Source organism: Pundamilia nyererei, unplaced genomic scaffold, assembly GCF_000239375.1.
Source record: "Pundamilia nyererei isolate P.nyererei 1_Seehausen unplaced genomic scaffold, PunNye1.0 scaffold00091, whole genome shotgun sequence".
NCBI classification, from domain to species: Eukaryota; Metazoa; Chordata; class Actinopteri; order Cichliformes; family Cichlidae; genus Pundamilia; species Pundamilia nyererei.
The window spans coordinates 2,011,980-2,031,403 of record NW_005187492.1 but is presented as its reverse complement, the minus strand read 5'-3'; the positions used below and the strand labels follow the sequence as shown (position 1 = coordinate 2,031,403).

Genomic DNA, 19,424 nt, shown 5'->3' with positions numbered 1-19,424 from the left:
CCTGCCAGTAGGGAACAAAATGTTGCGAGCAAGATGACACCATTCTGGGTTTCTGGTAATTTCCATTGCTCAGGGCTTTAAACACACGGGCCTGAGTTAAATCGCCATTCACGTTGATGAATTGTTTGGCAGCTTTTAAAAGCTGCACTTGATAGTAGAGATGCAGCAATTGCAGTTTTCTTGACTGATTCTGATTTCAGATTTCTTTTCTAAATGTCAGTTGGCAAAGTCAAAACATTCATTGGTTCCTGCATCTCAAAAAGATTTCTCCATTTTTTTTTGTTTGTTTTGTTTTTTTTGACACAAACTGAATATTTTTGTGATTTCAAGGCGCAATTGTGACACAGTTTTAGTTTAGTTTAGTTTAGCCTTCAGTAAATAAACGTACTGATAAAGCTGCTGCACAGCATCTATCCGATACCAAAAATGTTGGCTTATAAAAACCTTAGCTGCTAAAAAGATTTAGCAGCTAATGAGCTAAACAATATCCGGTGGGAGGTAGAACAGTGTATTTACTAATTGGAAGGTTGGTGGTTCGATCCCCTCCAGTCTACATGCCAAAAGACCCTCCTTGTGCATTCATTGGAGTGCGTCTGCACGTGTGCGAGAATGTAGATAGAAAGCACTTAGATGAAGAAAAAAGTGTTTGGGTGAATGAGAAATGTTTAAAACATGCTGAGTGAGCAGGTAGAGTAGAAAAGTGCTTACCATCATTGTCTCAGAAGATGGTGGTGATCAAAAACTCAGTAAATATGGGTTTACATAAAAATAATGTAACCATAAACAGGCATTTCTTTGCTAACAGGTTTGTCGCATCAACTTAAAAGGTTGAAAAACTATATTACTTTAGGTTTTACATCTTGTTTCTGCTTCTGCACGTGAGCCAAATTATAAAATATTTTAAACACAACCTAGACAGAACATAATTTATCTTTCGGTCATTTCATTTAATGGTTTGTGTTCTTTGAATTCTGTGTAGAATTTTATTATTGCTTAGTGGTAGTGCAGTGACTCCTTTGCTGTCAGGTACTAAAATTTTGATTTATGCCACATCTCTATTTATAACCAATCCAGTTTCAGATTATATTACCATAAACTGTAGACTTCACAATGTAAACCAGCAAGAAGTCTTCTTCAAGCAAGACAAACAGTACAGCAATATGTGGCCATCACTGCACAGACAGACAGGGATGCAGAACACGGTCAGCAATGATAATCATTATCTAATCGTAGTGTAGCAGTCCATTAACAGTCAATTGGAAGTGCTGATCTGTGCAGCTAAAGTTTAGGTAATGGCATACACAAAGGTGATCTGTGTCTCTCGTTGACTGTACTGATTGATTTAAGCTTTGCATGCAGGCTTAATTGCATTACAAAAACTACGACTAATAGTTATTTGTATTGCAGGGCTGGGTATATTGTTGTTTATTGTTTACCATGAGACGATTGCTGAGGCACGACATAAAAAGACTGAGCCGACAAAGAATCTGCTCAGTGCTACATCTAGTCAGCTTCATCTTTACTGGGACATGTTTCGTGTTGTAATATCAGCAGTTTCCTCCTTCTGGTTCATTCACAAAAGAAAAGCTAAATTGGTTTTCCCTTTGACAATGCAGATATCACACTCTGATGCTGTGGCTTGTCCAATAATCACTCAGAAGTGGTTTGCACCACCAGAGAGCTCTTCTGCCCTTCCTGCCTGCCACTGCAGCCCATTGCTCTTTTAGGGGCTGTTAGTTGTTTAGACTTCCTTGAGTATTAAATTCTGGTAATTATACAATGAGCAGATTGGCACAAGTGTAGCTTACAGGCCATCTGGGCTTGAGAGGGCAGTGAGAGATAAAGCTCTGACTGGAAGAAATTTCTTTAGGTAGCAGCTGATCAAAAGCAGATGAGGTCTCTGATGGAGAGTGATCCTCGGTATGGGGCCATCTTCAATGCTGAGGGCTTGCTCCTTATTTTCAAAACCCACGGCACTTTTAACCTTCTGCAGGCTCACACTGAAGCAATTTTCACTTTCAAAACTGCAATACTTTTATCTTGCCTACACAAATGATCATTATTACATGTCTAGTTCAATAAGACGTGGCAGTAAGAATGATTTCTTAACAGTGGACTGCTTTACTGGCAGATTTTTGTTCTGTTGAAAGATGAATATAAAGGTTGTGGAAGGTTGTGGTTAGATAAAAAAACCATCCATCCATCCATCCATCCATCCATCCTCTGCTTGTCCAAGTCAGGGTTGCATGGTGAGCTGCAGCCTATCCCAGCTGGCAAAACCTATATAACCATGAAAATTTTAGTCAGTTTTGAGATCACAATTATTTAACATGATTAGTTTTCCCGAGCTTAAAACATGAGTCAATTGAAAAACAAAGGCTTTCTTTTTGTCATTTCACCTAGAGTACTAGTAGAGATGCCACAATATCCCTCCAAATTACACACAAAATTTCCTTTCTTATCTGAGGTGTAGACGCTATACAAATATAGGCCATTTTAGGTGACAGTAAGGCAGGTCTGTCATACTCAACTCAGCGTATATAGACACTGATAAAGTGTCTATATGTGTTACTGGGTAAGCTTAATTTTTCAGTATCCAAGCTTAATGCTATGAAACCACAATCTTATCTTAAACATAACCAGTAAAAGCAAAACTAAAAAGCATCTCCCAAACAGGACAAACTATGGTCACCTTGCTTGCAAACTTCTGACTTCCTCCAGTTCCACAGCACAACCTCCTCTTTAAAAATGAACTCTTATCTCTAGGCTTCCAATAAGTCTTGGACGACAGTCAAGGCACAGAAACTGAAGGACACCTTGTGCGTAATTTGAAGACGTCAGCAGCTCTTCTTTCAGAAGAGCAGTGTTTGATTCTCCGGGACGAGAACTCGCCGGGCAGGAAATGAGTTTGGTGTTTTTAGAGATACAGGAAAGTGGTGCACTGGATTTTATAACGCAGGACAAAATGAGAATGTCATGTTTTATGTTAAGCTTTTCTTTTTGTGAATATTGGAAGCCAAACAATTTAGCTCATGGTTAAATTTAACGCAGGAGTTTACACAAGAGTCATTCTCTGCATAGCTGGAGTCAGCTGTGCAGTCGGAGGTGAGATGTTATCTTCTTAGTAAAGTATTTGACAGAGATGTTGAGGCATGTTATGTAATAGGGAAGTCAGGAAGACACATGAGTTCAATTATAAATCTTTCAGGAGCTGCACCAAAACTATTTCTTATTTCTCTCCTGGAGTTACTATCCTGAATCTCTAATTTCAAAACTTCAAAAGCTGCTGCTATCCAGTAGAAAAGATTGGTCCTGTGTTAATGCTCTGCAGATTAATGTGTGTCTATTAAGTTTCACTTAATGTAGCCTGTGAGCCATGTGGGCCAAAAAGCCGAAATGTGACGCCAATAAATCCAGGCATATCAGCCAAGTGTTATTGCTGTGCAGTCAGGTTGTAAATCTTACAGGATCCATTTGCATATATTTTTAAGTTATTATAATGTATGCAATAGTATCTCATTTTATGCCAAATACATGTATAATTGTGACATAAACTGAAGAATGTGACATTTACACATTTTTAATAATCCTAAGTAACTTTGTCATTTTTAATGACAATAGCACACCTTTATACCACCAAACTCGAGAAACAAATAACAGCTCAGTGTCATGACAAACCCTGAAATTGTTAACTGTTAATAAAATATAAATTAATTCTTTCTGTCACTCACTGACCACTTCATTAGGTACACTTTTTTAGTTACACTGCAATACTAAGCAAAGTGTACCACATCATCACACCACCAGAAACAGCATGAACTTTGATATGAGGCACGATGGATCCGTGCTTTTGTTCATACTGAACAACACTGGTGAGTGTATATTATTTGTGTTCTTGCACACAAAAAATGGAAGAATGATGTTGATCTACAAATTTTCATTAGTGTACTTAAAATAGATGCCTCGTCTATCTGTGCACGTGTACAAAAGGTAATAATAACTTCATTCTCATAAAATTTAAGGTTTATTCTCTTAATTCCTGAAGCAGTCCCTCTCAAGTGGAAGTAAACAACTTTTTGTGGCAAATTTAGTTTATGACCAATGTGATGGTCCTGTCCACTACACGAGACACACTTTCCTTCTTTTATTTCTTGCTGGCTGTTGCTATTAAGAAGGAGATCAGGTGCAGTCTTGACTAATGCACATATGTAACTTCTCTGTGAGGGTAAGCACTTCATAACTACCAGAGAAGATGGATAAAGCTTTCAGTGTAATTAAGTGCCTACTCGTCTGTGAAGGTTCTCAGTCATCCAGGTCATCGTAGTCAAAGGAGCTTGCAAAGAAAAGCACCTGGACTTCTTTAAGTTGCTTGAAGACGTTTCACCTCTCATCCGAGAAGCTTCTTCAGTTCTAAGGTCATATGGTGGGGAGTCCCAGATTTAAACCTAGTGGGAGTTTCCCCCCACAGAGGGACAAAAGGACCCCTGATGATCCTCTAATCGCCTGAACCAAGGTGTGAAACTGGGTGTGGGTCCCAATCAGCCAGGGTTTCGGGTGAGCTCATTGTGAAACCTGGCCCCACCTTATCATGCGAATTCCTGAGGTCAGATTGCCCAGGGTGTGCGTGGGCGTTAAGGCGTCTGGGGAGGGATCTCCTAAGTGGATTTTAGATGGCAGAGAGTTGGTGTCGTAAACCACCGCCTCTGTTCAAAGATGGTCGCTCACAGTGGACATAGATGGCTTCTTTCACTCCTCTTTCAAACCATCTGTCCTCTCTGTCCAAAATGTGAACATTGGCATCCTCGAAAGAGTGACCTTTATCCTTAAGATGCAGATGAACTTCTGAGTCTTGTCCTGTGGAGGTGGCTCTTCTATGTTGTGCCATGCGCTTGTGAAGTCGCTGTGGATAAAAACATCAAGTTCACCAGGGAAGACACAAAGGATAACTTGTTGCCTTCCCTGGACTGCGCTGTGCACATTGAAGAGAATGGCAACCTCAACATCGAAGTTTACCGGAAGCCCACACACACGGACCAGTACTTCCTCTTTGACTCCCATCAATGGAGGATGCCAATGTTCACATTTTGGACAGAGAGGACAGATGGTTTGAAAGAGGAGTGAAAGAAGCCATCTATGTCCACTGTGAGCGACCATCTTTGAACAGAGGCGGTGGTTTACGACACCAACTCTCTGCCATCTATAATCCAGTTTTGAGTTCCCTCCCCAGACGCCTTAACGCCCACTCACATCCTGGGCAATCTGACCTCAGGAATTCGCATGATAAGGTGGGGCCAGGTTTCACAATGAGCTCACCCGAAACCCTGGCTGATTGGGACCCACACCCAGTTTCACACCTTGGCTCAGGCGATTAGAGGATCATCAGGGGGTCCTTTGTCCCTCTGTGGGGGGATACTCCCACTAGGTTTAAATCTGGGACTCTCCACCATTTCACCTTAGAACTGAAGAAGCTTCTCGGACGAGAGGTGAAACATCTTCAAGCAACTTAAAGAAGTCCAGACGCTTTTCTTTGCAAGCTCCTTTGACTAAGTGCCTACTCAGTCACCAGAATAAGAACAGTGCTTTGAATCTTGCATGTGGGACAATGTAGGATATTGCAGAATAAGAGGTACTTGTTAGTTCATATAACCTCTTTGTTCATTGTATTTACAACTTTTACATGTTAGAAGTGTGAATCCTATAATACATAAAACCTAAACAACACTTGCAAGTGTGAACACACTCTTGTTAAACATGTGAAAACCTGTAGAGCATAACTATCTGAGAAGAACAGTGCGTTATAAGGAGGTGTTTTCTCTGCAGTAGTTACTGCATTACATTGAAAATAACACAGCATGCTCTCTTAGCAACCTTTTTGCACCACTGTGTATCAGCAAGTTTTTAAGGCGGTTTAATGTCTGCATTCTGCTGAATTTATAATTCACTTTGTTCCTTTTGTTAGCACTCCTTTTGTTCCACTTTGTAAAAAAAAACAAAACCCTCCAAAAAGCACAAAACACACATGAATAGATGCTGCGTGATTTTGAGAAATGGTGACTTCCTGCAAAGCCACCTGCTTGGCTATTTCACTGCAATTAAAGTCAGGTGCATGATCAACTTGCAGATGATATAGATGAATTACCACAACCTCTGGATACGTTACCAGCTAATGAACCACAGATTTAGTACTCTTTGTGGGCTTGATACCACCAAATGTTGTCCTGTTTATAACCTCATTATGTGCTGAAGCTTTTATGTACTATGTGTTTATTATGTGTATTCATTACTTGATTTTTTTTTACAAATAGTTTAACAAAATTATTGAGGTTATATAAGCGTCAGCCTGAGGTGAGATATTATCTTAGTAGAGTTTTTGGCAGACTTGTATTTTATGTATTAGGGAAGCTAGAAAGATAAATGAGTTCAATTATAAATCTTTCAGGAGGTGCATCAGAACTGTTTCCTGTTTCTCTCCCTGAATCTCTAGTTTCACAGTCTCTTCAACAGCTGCAGCTACTGAGTAGTGAAGACTTGCCCTTATTACAGTGCTACAGATAACGGTTAGGGGGGAAAAATTGCATTGCGATATTTGTATTGTGATATTGTGTTGATACAAGAAACACCAGGTATAGATAGTTTATTAAATAAATTATAATACTCTGGGAATACTACGAACAAGAGGGCTCATCTCATGCACCACCATCCTGAAGTAATATTAGCTGAGCAAACTTAAGTTAAATCAACTCAACCGAAAAACCATCCAACACTGGGCACACTTAGCTGGACAAAGCTACCTACTAATTTAGAGCAAAGCAATGGCTCAGTCACAATAGTCTACTAAAAAGAATGTTTCACATTGTGAAATCGAGCCTGGTAATTCCCACCTCAAATTAACGTATTTCTACTGAATTTTACTTAAATATAGCAAACAGGCTGAAAATCAATGGGAAATAGCATATAGATTAATAAATTGTAGGGTTTGTTTAAATAGAATAGCCTGAGTCAGAGAGAGGTTTTTCTCCCACTGTGAATGTCCTATAACATATGAGTCATGCAGGATGAGAGATGTTCTTTGCTCACTTATTATACTGTTGATGTTGCTTTTGATTTATAAGTACAGACTAGTCACACATACAGCAACTTATCACCTTAAGTACAGCTGGATATTGATTTAATTTTTTAATTTCCATTCCAGTCCTGTTTATTGATTGAACTCTTTACACATTTTTGTGTGCCTTTTTTCGTAACAGAGTTAAAGCCCATTTGCTTTTAACACCTTCACAAATGAAAATACTCTATTAGAACTCTGACTTCAGATTTTTAAATATTCACTCTTGCCTGTAATGTTGTAAAAATCTGAATTCTTAATATTTTTTGGTTGCTGTAAAGCAGAAATTCCTCTAAGAGATTTTTCAAGCAACCATGCAGCGTATGCTTCTCTTTCTCTCTTTGGCTCAACTAACTGAAAGCAGCTAAACACCATTTGCATTGACAGATAAACATCCTTAAAGGAAAACCAAGTAGCTTCTGTTGGCGGAGAGTCAGCTGGAGCTTGAAAGATGCAGTCCAGTAGTTGCTCAGTGCCTAATCCAGGGAAGTTTCTTTAAGTAGATAAATCCTACTTAATGTGTTTATACTGCCTGAAGATGAAGGAGTTTGCTTTTTTTTTTTGTTACAGTCTCTTTGTCTTCACTCGTTTTGCTGTGTTTGGAAACCTGCAGCAGTTTTTGGCCCATCATAACTGTACAACAATGACACAACCATGTTATACACTAAACTTACCAGATGCTGAATTATCTATCCATCTAAAATGTCTTATTGATACTAGAGGTCACAGGCTGCTTTGAGCTGATAGAAAGGCAGCAGTAACTCTAATAGCCACTTGTTACAATCAAGGTTGGCAGAAGAGCACAATACAATAGCAGATTGGGAAAAACACTGCTAGGTCTGATCTTCATGTCTGCTGTGACATTTGGACAGTGGGGCCAGAATCTGGCCAGTTGTGCCAAGGGTTCAGGCTGGTGTTGGTGTAATATGTGTGGGATATTTTCTCTAACACATTTTACCCAACTACCAATCAGCTTACTTGAGTACCTTTGGGGTATGGTGACCGAAGATTTGTATATGTGTAGCTGACAAATCTGCAGCAACTGTGTGATGCTGTCACCTCAACATGGACCAAAATCTCCTAATACCTAATAAAGTGGCTTGTGAGTGTATAATTGCATATTTGTATAAATTATTTATTTATAAACATGGAAATAATAACATATTGAACACTGGACAGTTAATAATATCATAACATTAATATATAGAGCATTTATTAGTTATATTACTTAGTGTCACTTTTGTCCCATTCAGGTGTCTGTGAAAATTTGAACGCCTCCACACCAACATTTCATATATTCTGGTTTGAATTCATGCTGAAGCTGAAATTGTGACACAATTTGGAGGTGTTTGCTCACCATGAACAACTAGGATTGTACTAAGCATTCAGCAGAAATTGCTGGAGCAGTATTTATTTACCCCCATGTGATGCATGTCCAGCATTCATTCTTCTTTTTGCTTTATTGTTGGTTTCTAAATATGTGGCTGCTGAACTGCTGAATACACTGCTATTTTTCACCTATTTTGTGGTGAGAAAATTACATACATCGCCCTTGATAGTTTTTTTTTTTCTTTTACAGCTGGCTTCTGTAGCTGAAAAATAGGGTAGGAGCAGTTTTAAAGGGGTGAGAGGCGTATGATGTATGTCAAAATGCTTGAAATTCACCTGTTATTTTGAGCTAATCATCCTCCGCTTACTTTGAAAGTCAAAACATTTGATGCATAAAAATTCCTGCGGCAAATTGTTCACACATGCAACACTGCCACAACATGTGTGCAGCAAAGCTCTTGAGTCATTGCTGTATGCAAGTGGTAGATAGAGGGTGATTGCAGTGGAGGTGCTTTGGTAACAGATACTGTCAGCTCACCATTTCAGCTGGCGGCAGGCTTCTGTTTAAACGCTGTTGCAAGTAAATAAAGGAAAGAAAGAGATGAAAGAAGGATGAATCACGAGCAGCCTCGTGTTGCTGTGTTGCTGCTCTGAAGGAAAGCTTTTTAGATATTTAGACATGGGCTTTCTTTGAACATTGTCCAGTGAAGTGCTGAGCTTCTCTCCCTCGGTCTTTGTTAGTTTCCATAAGTTGCACATTCAATTTCAAAGAGCAGCTGTTTGGATTTTGCCTTTGATTTTTGCAGACAAAGGCAGTATGATCAGAGTAACTGATGAATTATCAATTTTGTTTGAACAGTTTTAGCATATCTGAGTCATCCCTCAGAAAACAAACCCATTTGTTTGTTAAAGCTGTTATTATTATTATTATTGCACCATAAAAGTGCAAAATAAAATAAATGTGCACCGTGCATCCACAGCCGCTGCTGAATTTAAAACCAGACCACAGTCTTTCTCTAATCTTAACTAAGCACTGTAGGCGCTTCAACATACATACTGCAAATGAATATTGTAAGATCAAAATCAGATATTGATAAACACAAATATGTTAGGAGTTCCCTGAGAGTAGCCTTCATTTAAAAGCACTGGCAAATGGGAGAAGTTTGCCTTGAGGGCTTACTGCAAAAATATTGCTATAACAGAAAATGTGCATAAATATATATGTGTGTACAAATGTATTAAATGTATATATGCATGTATTAATAAATGTAAATAAACTGTGATTAAGTCAACCATATTCAAAATAGTCCAGAAGAACTTCTGATTTCATATAGGACATGGACTTTAACTCCAGGATGACAGTCCTGTGTCTGACCTGTTTATTTGTTATGATTCGTTCAGTTCACTCTCACTAAGCTGACTTTCTGAATCTTTATCTTCCCAAAAGCGTTTCTCCTGTAAAGCATCACTGTCGAAAGAACAGTAAGAGGCGAGTGGTAGTTATTGACACAGTATGCTGTCATGACTTCCAATACTTCTTTCCTCCAATTTGTTTTTAAAAACACAGCACTTTTGTGTTTTAGAGCTTTCAGTGTTAAGTGGTGTTAATAATTAAACACAACTGGGACTTGGAACTACAACCCGATTACATCAACAGTCGTGTTCCTGTGCAAATGCATCACAAAAAATGTGTGTGCACTGGGAGTGGCAAGGGTACAGAAAACAACACTCTTCACAGCATACTTAGTAGAGCTAAGTGGTGACAAGATGTTGTTGTGAAGCAAGCTGCACTAAATGGATGGATTAAAAAGTGTCCGTTAATCTAAGGCAGTTTTACAAGGCGAAAAAGATTATGAACCCAGGCCATTAAACCTGTAGATCAGGTACCTACTCTCCCCATAGAGTATGTATAATAATTTCTGGAGTCTACGTTGTGAAGCCTGTTAGGGTTTTATCTGCTGCCGTGTTGATTTTGTTTTGTTTTGGATTTGGAGTTGCCATATTTGAATGAGAAGTTAGAGCTTAAGCAACCAAATTGTATTCGTTAACTGTATGGGTGCAAATCATAGACATAGGTACCTACTAATTAGTGCTAAGTAGGAGACTATAGAAATATTATAATGTCACTTTTCAAAACTGGAGCTCAAACTTCTAGGACAGTCTTACCCTGCAGCAAACCGTTCTACTTTTAGATAACAAGTTTGAGAGGTCAGGTTCAGTCACTCGAGTTGATGGTTACCAGACATCTACTGGCTACAGGTTTTTGTGACTTTATGCCTAATCCAAATGGGTGTGTTTTTAAATAACTAAATAAAAACAGGTATAAAATAATAAAAAGAGGAAATTAGCAATAGAAACCTAAACAGTATTTTGTGGTTGGCTGCAACCATGTTGCTGTTGGACATTTTAACATGGGACTGACTCTATTTTAGAGCTAAGTGAATACTGGGGTAGCTGCAATTCACATATGCATTGAAAGTAGATAGAAGAGGACTATTAGTCTCAGCAGTCTGACTCAAAATATTAATTTTCAGTTACTAATAGGGCTTACTAAAGCCTGTTGGTTTCCATAAACCAGCAAGATGCTGAAATTTATACTGTTTGCAGTTTGCTTGATCATAGTCTGTAGTTCTTTCAAGCTGTCACCAGTATCTGTTGGGGTATAGTGTAGGATGAATGCCCTGTGGGGACTTACAGCAATCATTTCCATTACCCAGTGGGGAAGGCACTGCGTGGTGATATAGGCACTCTGGTGTGAGGTTTCAGCCACCCAAGCAATTGGTTAGATTTCCTAAACCTAATAATGCATTCAGAGTGCATGCGCAGCTCCAAAAGTAAACTGAATGTAGTAACATCCACAGAATATTCATTAGTTTGGTATCGGTGCCAGCTGTAGGTCCACTGAATAAAAAAAGTAGCACTTTAAAAACACTTGGAGGATCTCATAAGGTGACTGACAGTGTATGCAGGGCACTCGACAAATCAAATCCCACAATGGAGCGCCCTGCTTGGCTGTTTTTTAAGGCAGCAGCTGACTTGGTATATGTGGAAAGTAAGAATTTTTATTTTTAAAGTAGTTAGGATGCTGTGAACCCCATGGGCTTCTCTTCACACTCAGCATGTGCTTTCCTTGCCCACCATCCTTTTCAACTCTGTGGCATGCAGGAACGCCTCCTCCCATCAGTACGCTTTCACATCACGGCTCTTTCAAACAGCTGACAGTAAAATAGATAGCACAGTGGAGAGTGACGGCTCAGATATTACATACAGGTAGAGACTTGTAACCATACAAGCCTGAAAGTTTGTGTTTTGCCCTTTGAGAGTGTTTGCCTGCTTTCATGTAGAATGCAAACATGACCAAGTCTTCCAAGCTCACTATGTACAGTAGAATCACAGCTTTATTCCCAACATTAACTGCTATACTCAACCATTCATACATACTATATTATTTTATAGGGTTACCGGTTTTGTAATCAGTTATTTATTAGAGAGAGAGGGAAGTGTTTGCAGCTGCGCGTCATGTAGCTGGAGTCGAGTGTTTTAACAGATGCATGAAACTATACATTTTTAGACATAAGTTGTAACAGCCCCTGTTTTCTTTGTGAGTATTTATTATACGGCGTGCTGCGGGGAAAAGCCTGTCCTAAGTTTTGTTTTTTTAATCTCCTGACGGCTTTTTTTAGTTTCTTATCTTTAAACTCGCCACATGCTCTTTCACGTGATTCGGTTTATTTTGAAAAGTCTCAACAGGATCTTGAGCTTTATTGTGAAAGGTTTATGTGGTACATAAACACACGGACACGCGATGGTGTTACCGTCGTTGTTGCTAACCACAACGCATAGAAACAGGCGCTTGTACGTCCGTAGTGTGGTTATATTAAATATAAGAGAAAGAGAGAACTTTAAGAAATTAATATAGCCACTACATGACCATCAAAACGGTGAAAAAATATTGCCGTAAACAGTTTATTTTGTGACACCACGAAACAAACGATAGCGTAAAATGAAACGATAGACGTTTTTATATCGTCATCCGATATATATCGTCATCGAACAGCCCTATCAACAATACAGTAACATACAATAAGAATACACAGTAAATAAATCCAGAGCATCCATCCCATACTTGCCCTGACACCACATGAACGTCACAGACAAATATCAAACACTGCAGAAAAGGATAAATATACCAATCTTCCCCATCATCTTTTATAACTGCAGATGGCAGGGAATGCAGGGGTTGCAGGGATTGTTGAAAGAAAAAGCACCTTTCAAAGGTACTGCTTGTGTGATTGTGCAGTATTACAATGTGAATGCCAGCATTAGTAGTTCTGCTCTCATAATCATTTAGGCATAAATCTATAATCTCTTGTCCAGGATGTAAGCCAAACACCTAAATTAGGTGGATAAAATCGCTCTAATACATCCTTTTTGCACACAAATAAAAATAATGTCTTCATTATTGTTTCTTCCATTGAGTGTGACCCTGTTGATATAGTTAGAACTAATGCAGCTCAAATGAACAACCAAATGCATTCCAAATCTTGAACCAGGCAAAGATGAATACACCAGATATTGTCCTCCATCTCATCTTGTATTTCGTGCTGTGTTTTGATGTCTGTGCCACTGCCAGAAGTCAGTCTGACACAATACATAAAATATAAATGAGAGGGTGGGCAAGTGGGCTACCACAAGCAGGCATGCCAGCTGTCTGTTGTTTCATAGCACTGTACTGCTGACTCACTTACAGAATAATAGAATAATGTGCGCTTTGTCTGCTGTACTTACCTGTCTTCTGGTCAAGGCTTTGCTGAGCATTTTAAATGTATTTATAGCTCCTGTTTCCATTTTGTTAAAGTGGGTGGAGGAATATTTCCAATTTCAAAGTGTTTTCCTGGAAATAGCAATCATCTTGGTGTTTGGTGCAGTAATTGCTTATTTGTCTGTGAGCAGAGAATTATATTTTGGCTAGATTGCCTTGCTCTGTGTACGTTGGGCTCCCTGACCGGTTGTTGACACAAATTAGTACTCAGGGATGGTATATAAGGGATTCCTGTGTAATGTGCTGGAAAAATGCAGTTTTGGCTGGGGGTGCTGCTGCTGGTCTGAATGTTGATGCACAATAAATGCTCACTCAAGGACTGGACTAATCCACGCTTGAGCCTGCTCAATCATTCTCCATTGCAGAGAAAAGGGAAAAGGCTGCGTTGTGGTTCAGGGATCCCATAGTCCCTTGAGGACAATTTGCTGATAGAGAAAGTTGCTGCTAAGTCAAAGGTTGAAGAGCAAACTTCACCCTAATCCTTATTTATTAGGCCTGTTGATTATTTATGTCATCATCCTTTATGGGAGAAAAGCAAGGTTACTGAGTCATCTATCCATGTTATTCCTTATGCCATAATCATAGAGCTACCTCACAGCAGTCCAGTGTGAGTAAAGAGCCAGCCTAGATGTGACGTAATATGAAGCTATACGATCCGAGCCTGTGTGGCTTCATATTACAACAAGAAATCATAAGTTCTTCCTAGCCAGGCTTATACTATAGTCACACTATGCAAAACAGTGGTTTGAGACCAACGCATAATCAAAACGATTGCAATGGTTCAATAAATTGCAGTCTTGTTGCCTTTGAAATCATTGCTTGAAAGATCCTGTGACTGCTCACATTCAGGAGCCGTCTTCATTTTTGCTACGTCAAAACAACAATTAAATGGCATCAAGATGAAGTCAGTCTACTATCAGTCTGCTGTTACTTTGCAATTGGGGTCAAGCTGCTAAATAAATTTGTGATAATGGAGCAATTAACTGTGATAAATTTGTGAAAATTGCAATTTTGTTGCTGTCTGTTATAAATCTTTTGTTGAACCTGAACCTCATAGATTTGAAACAGAAATTCAGAAATTACTCAGTGATGTAGTAGCTAGAGGATGATAATTTAAAAGCTAAATGGCTAAATAGGTGTTTGCTGGAATATAACTAGGTTACAACCAGCTGGCAACCAGCTTGGTTGCTTGTTTGCATTTATAATAGATGGTGGTTGTTTGCAAACCTTCACCAATCGCTCTGAGAGTGATTGCAGTCAATCTGATACAGACTGCAATGTTTTGGAGACAGATTCCATCAGAGGGCCTGTTCAGCTGCCTTGCAATCTTGCACAACTACTTGAAATTGGTTGCTGAATGCCAAAAACTTCCATGCAATCATTGGGCAAATGATGCCTTCCTGTTTTTTACCCTAGTGTGACTGAGCCATTATACACCTCTGAGGTTTTTAATATATACAAATGTTACAACTATTAAGTTAGCTAATGCTGTGTTAGCATTGCATTGCATTCTGCAGATTTACACATATGGAAAGAGCCGGAACAGTCAAATGCTATAACTTAATACAATTTTAGCTTTTCAGTAGGTATCTGTAAACTTATGTTTAGTCATTATATCTATGAATTACAGTAGATTAGATCATTTTTATTGTACTATTTGGTTCTTCCTCCCTGGTATCGGCTATAAATTGTAAATAAACTCTCTCGTCACCTATTGTGTGAGCAGACATGCACCTGTGCCAGCATGCCTCTGCTCTTTGCCTGTTCCAGGCAAGTAGATTGATACATTACAGTAGATCGATATCACTAAATATCCTCAGTGGACAATTGAATTGGCAGAACTTGTTGTATGGAAATGTAGTCAGATTCAGTCTTTCTGTCTTTGCTAAATATTTAGGATTTGCATGATTTCTATGATTGGTGGTATAATTTAGCAATTTTCATCACATATGCTGCTGTGCAACAAGTCTTTTTGCTTTCAAGGTGCAAGACCTAAAGTGTTCTTAAGCAATAGCTCTCTAGGCTTTCTAAAGGCTGGCTGGTTGGCTGTTTTTTATTTTTTTTAATTAATTAATTTGTTTTCACTCGTTTTCAGTCAAGTGTAGATACCTAACCATTTTTTTAGATAAAATATTTTTTGTTTGTTAAGCCACTTAACCTTGATTTGTGAATCATTCAAACATAAATGTTCTGTCTACACATAACAGACAGCTTGACAAAGAATCAGTTTTAGTTACCTTTAAGCACTGTTACTAGGTCCCATTTTAAAACATATAATTTGTTCTGATTTTGTTAGCTGAATCTATGAAAACTGCCAAAGATAACATCATTTAACAGACATAAATAGTATTTTTGCACTAGCTAACACCTGAAAACCTGGCATATCTCAGCATGCTGTGCCAGGGTGTCCTTAAAGAATTTGAAGAACTTGGACAAGTGGAGTATAGAAGAAGTGGTAGGCTTTTAAAAAAACAGCTGAGTAACAGTATCTGAAAGTCATGCACAAAGTCATGCAAAAAAAAAAGAAGATAAAACTGAAAATCCAGCAACGACCTGACACACAATCTGAGACATGCAATCTTGCAATCTCAATCTGTAGTTGACTCTTCACTGAAGCCTCAATAGAAATGGTCTCAGTGAAAGAGTCACTGTGAAGAAGGCGTTCTTAAGTAAGAGAAACAGGGAGAAAAAGCTAAGGTATGCCAAATTACACAAAAACTGGAGCAAAAATCAATGGCAATATAGTGATGAGTCCAATTCTGGAATATCTGATTCAAACAATCATCAATATTTATGAAGGAAATCAAGAGAGAGGTACAACAGTGAGTGTTCACAGCCACCTGTAAAACACGGTGGAGGCCCTGTCATGGTTTGGTGCTGCATTTCTGACAGTGGTGTTGGGGATGATGCGAAGATTGATGAAATTATGAACGCAGAAAATAAAGTAAAATTTTGATCCACGATGCAGTACCATTTGGAAAGCATTTGATTATCAATGGCTTTATTTTTCCACAGGTCAATGATGGTAAACGCAGTGCTAATGAGGTAAAAGCCTCTATGGGGAAAAACACAGAGTGGAGCACTGACAGTCATGGACTGGTCCCCCTAGAGCACTAACCACAATATTATTGAAGCAGTGTGAGACTATCTTGAGAGAGAATGGAGCAAAAGGCAGGCAAGAAGAGCGTTGAATGTCCTCGAGAACTGCTCCTAAGGACTACTTAAAGAAATTACAGGAAAGCTTGCTAGAGAGAGTTCAGAGTGTGTTGAAGAGTAAAGGTGGTCATACAGAATATTGACTTTCAATTAATATTGTGCAAACTCTTCCTGTTGCCTTATAAGCTGTATTTTTACACATCGCTTTAAACAATTACAAATTTGTAGTGTAAACTTACACGTGTAGGTTTGCAATGAAGGACATAATTCACAATAATTCCTAAATAATTCATAATTTCCCTGAAGGGACCTCCCCAAGGGATTAATAAAGTTCTATTCTATTCTGTTCTATTCTAAAAGTTATACTGCCCAGTGAATTCTTGCACATTGAAGGAGATGCGAAAATGTTGCTTTAAGATTAAACCAGGAGGAGTCAAGAAGGAAATGTGGTTCATTACCAGTACATCATCACAATGCAGCAGAGGTCAGAGGAATCTTTCTTTGAGCTTTATCACATTGCTGTCCCAAGGAGCAAAACCGTAAATAAACATCATCTGAACTTTGGTACAGGCCTTTTGAACTTCACTTGAGGTCCAGCACATTCAGTGGAGTTGACATTGTGTTTTCTCAGTTTTGACCCACTGTGTTTCAGACTACTGCTACTTCAGTGAATTTTAAGAAATCATTTTGCTGTTCTTGGCTGTTTGCCGTGGTTTTATGTGTGGATACTTGAGAGTAAACACTGTGAACAAATGGAAAAAGGCTTAAATTTTTTTGTTGTTGTCCCTGTTCTTGTATCAGAAGGTCATGAAAAACACTGCCTGGCTGTCTTGCTGAGACACTTGTGGGCTGCGACAGTGCTCAAAGGAAAGTCCAATTGGGCCTTTTCACCTGCTGTGACACTTGAAAGGCCAAGCACTCCCACCTGGGGCTTTCACACTTGTTTTTCTCTCCAAATCTTTAGAGGTGTCAACCAACGTAAAGAAAAGGAAAAAATACAAATATGTTTGAGTTGTCTGTTCTTGTCTTTCTTCATTTACTGGATTATGTTGACCGACTCTAAAAGCAGAATTTTCACTCTTTTGTTTTTTGGATTCACAGGTTCGTCAAGAAAACACAGCGCCACTCATTGGTGCCTGCAGAATATTGCACAAGAATCAGTCGACAGCTCCGATGAGGAGTTCTTTGACGCCAGAGGTTAGTAAGAAATTGCATGTCCTCATCTCCTCGTGCCTTCATCTTGTAGTTTTTGGACTTTCCAACATTATTAGTGAACGAAAGAACCCAAACTTATTATCAGCATTTCAAAAAACCTCTATACTTGTTTTCCTTGCTGCCCTTTCCACTGAAGGAGCTGAAGAAAATGTATCCTGTAGGCATTATGATAGATAAATTATTCATTACTGAAAGGTTCCAGGTGTGTTTAGGCTTCAAGGAAACATTAAAAATAGCAGTAACGCTATTTTAAAAAGGCATCTGTGCTGGCAAGGACAAGTAACAAAAAACCGCAACTCTTGCTGGACAAAATGACACATCCTCGTTTAGTATTTAGGGAAAAGAGGCCAAAAGGAGCTGGGTGCAGCTGCTAGCAACGAATACAAGATGATTTGTCAGCATAATGTGGGTGCAAGGCAGACAAACAAAGTAAGGAACAAATCTGAAAAACAAACGGAATTATACAAAGAACCACGAATAACAATGAATAACAAATTTCAAATGATTGCAGAGTTGTCTGTTTCTGTTTCATCAAACAAACATTACATAGACAGCTTCGATTGGTGGTGCAGGTATTTTTCAGTGTCTTCTCTCAATGATGAAAACTTGCTTAAAAGAGCCAATAATCGCTAATCTCAACAATTAAGAATCTGGGATATCATACAAGATTGAATTCCAACTACAGAATAATAAATCAAATAATAAAACTACACAAATGTAACAGGTTGTGACAAAGGTTAATTAGCTCCTTGTATTTCAAAGCAGAAGGTCCGTATTGTGTATTTATGATTGCTGTAGTGACCGGACTTGATATAGATGACAAATGAAGTCTGTCACTCTTAATTGTTGTCCACTTTCCTGCTGAAGATCCTTTTAAATTCATTTAGATGTCAGCTTGACCATAAATAGACACACTTGAGAACATGCCGGACTGCTAGCCTTTTCACGGTCCCAGTGGGAGTTAATCAGCGAATAAGTACAACACTTATCGCTCCAATTATCCACTCCAAGTGCTTATCCCCAAAGAGTCTGATGGTAGAGACACTTCTGAATTATGGTTTTAGTAGTGTAACATGTTCTTATTTTACATTAGGTCGGTGAATATCCAGCAGTGTGTTTAGAGTTTCGGGTGTTTAGTGTTCTTTTGTATGAGATGAAAACATGATAAAAATGTGCCTCTGGGGTATCAGATAAAAAGTGCTGCACTCATTTCTATTTTTGCATTTAAGGGAAAATGTAAGTCACATGTTCGGTGTAGAGGAACTTTATATAACAGTCTTGTCCTTAACTTTTGCTTTTATCGATGCCATTTTCCCTTCCATTTTCATTCAGTTTTGTTTGATTTTCCTTGCCTCCCCTCTCCCGCGTAGTCTCTTTGCCAAAAAAAGGCACGTTTACAACTCATAGTCTTAGAAAACATTAAATATTTATCCTTATCACAGCTGTTGCAGAGCAGAGCTGTGCATTGCACTGCATTTTATGAGGCCGGCATCGAGGCGCCTATCAGTGGCGAGGAATCACTGGGGGAAAAGATAGCACACATGCCTTATATGTGAGCCGATGTACCTCATCACCCTCACACTATCTGCAGCATGGAATTCCACTCTCAGCCAAGAAATATCCCACGTGGCTGTGAAGCAGAGAGAAACGGAGATGTCCCTTATGTCCTTTGATTAAATATTGGTGGTTAATGGGGAAAGAACCTAATTCTGTGAGAACCTGCCATGCCTCTAATTTGTAAAGTAAAAATTCTACTATAGGTTTCCAACCAGAGAAGTCCTATGTTGTTGGGAGATG

General features: G+C 38.8%; 1 protein-coding gene across 2 annotated transcripts in view; it reads left to right on the top strand.

Moving 5' to 3' along the window:
• The window catches only part of pitpnm3 (PITPNM family member 3), a 102,303-nt gene that overhangs the window by 6,570 nt on the left and 76,309 nt on the right, over nucleotides 1-19,424 (top strand). For both annotated transcript variants that reach the window (XM_013912486.1, XM_013912487.1), the window contains exon 2: nucleotides 17,514-17,609. In XM_013912486.1, the coding sequence (XP_013767940.1) occupies nucleotides 17,514-17,609 (96 nt within the window). The remainder of the gene's footprint in view (nucleotides 1-17,513; nucleotides 17,610-19,424) is intronic.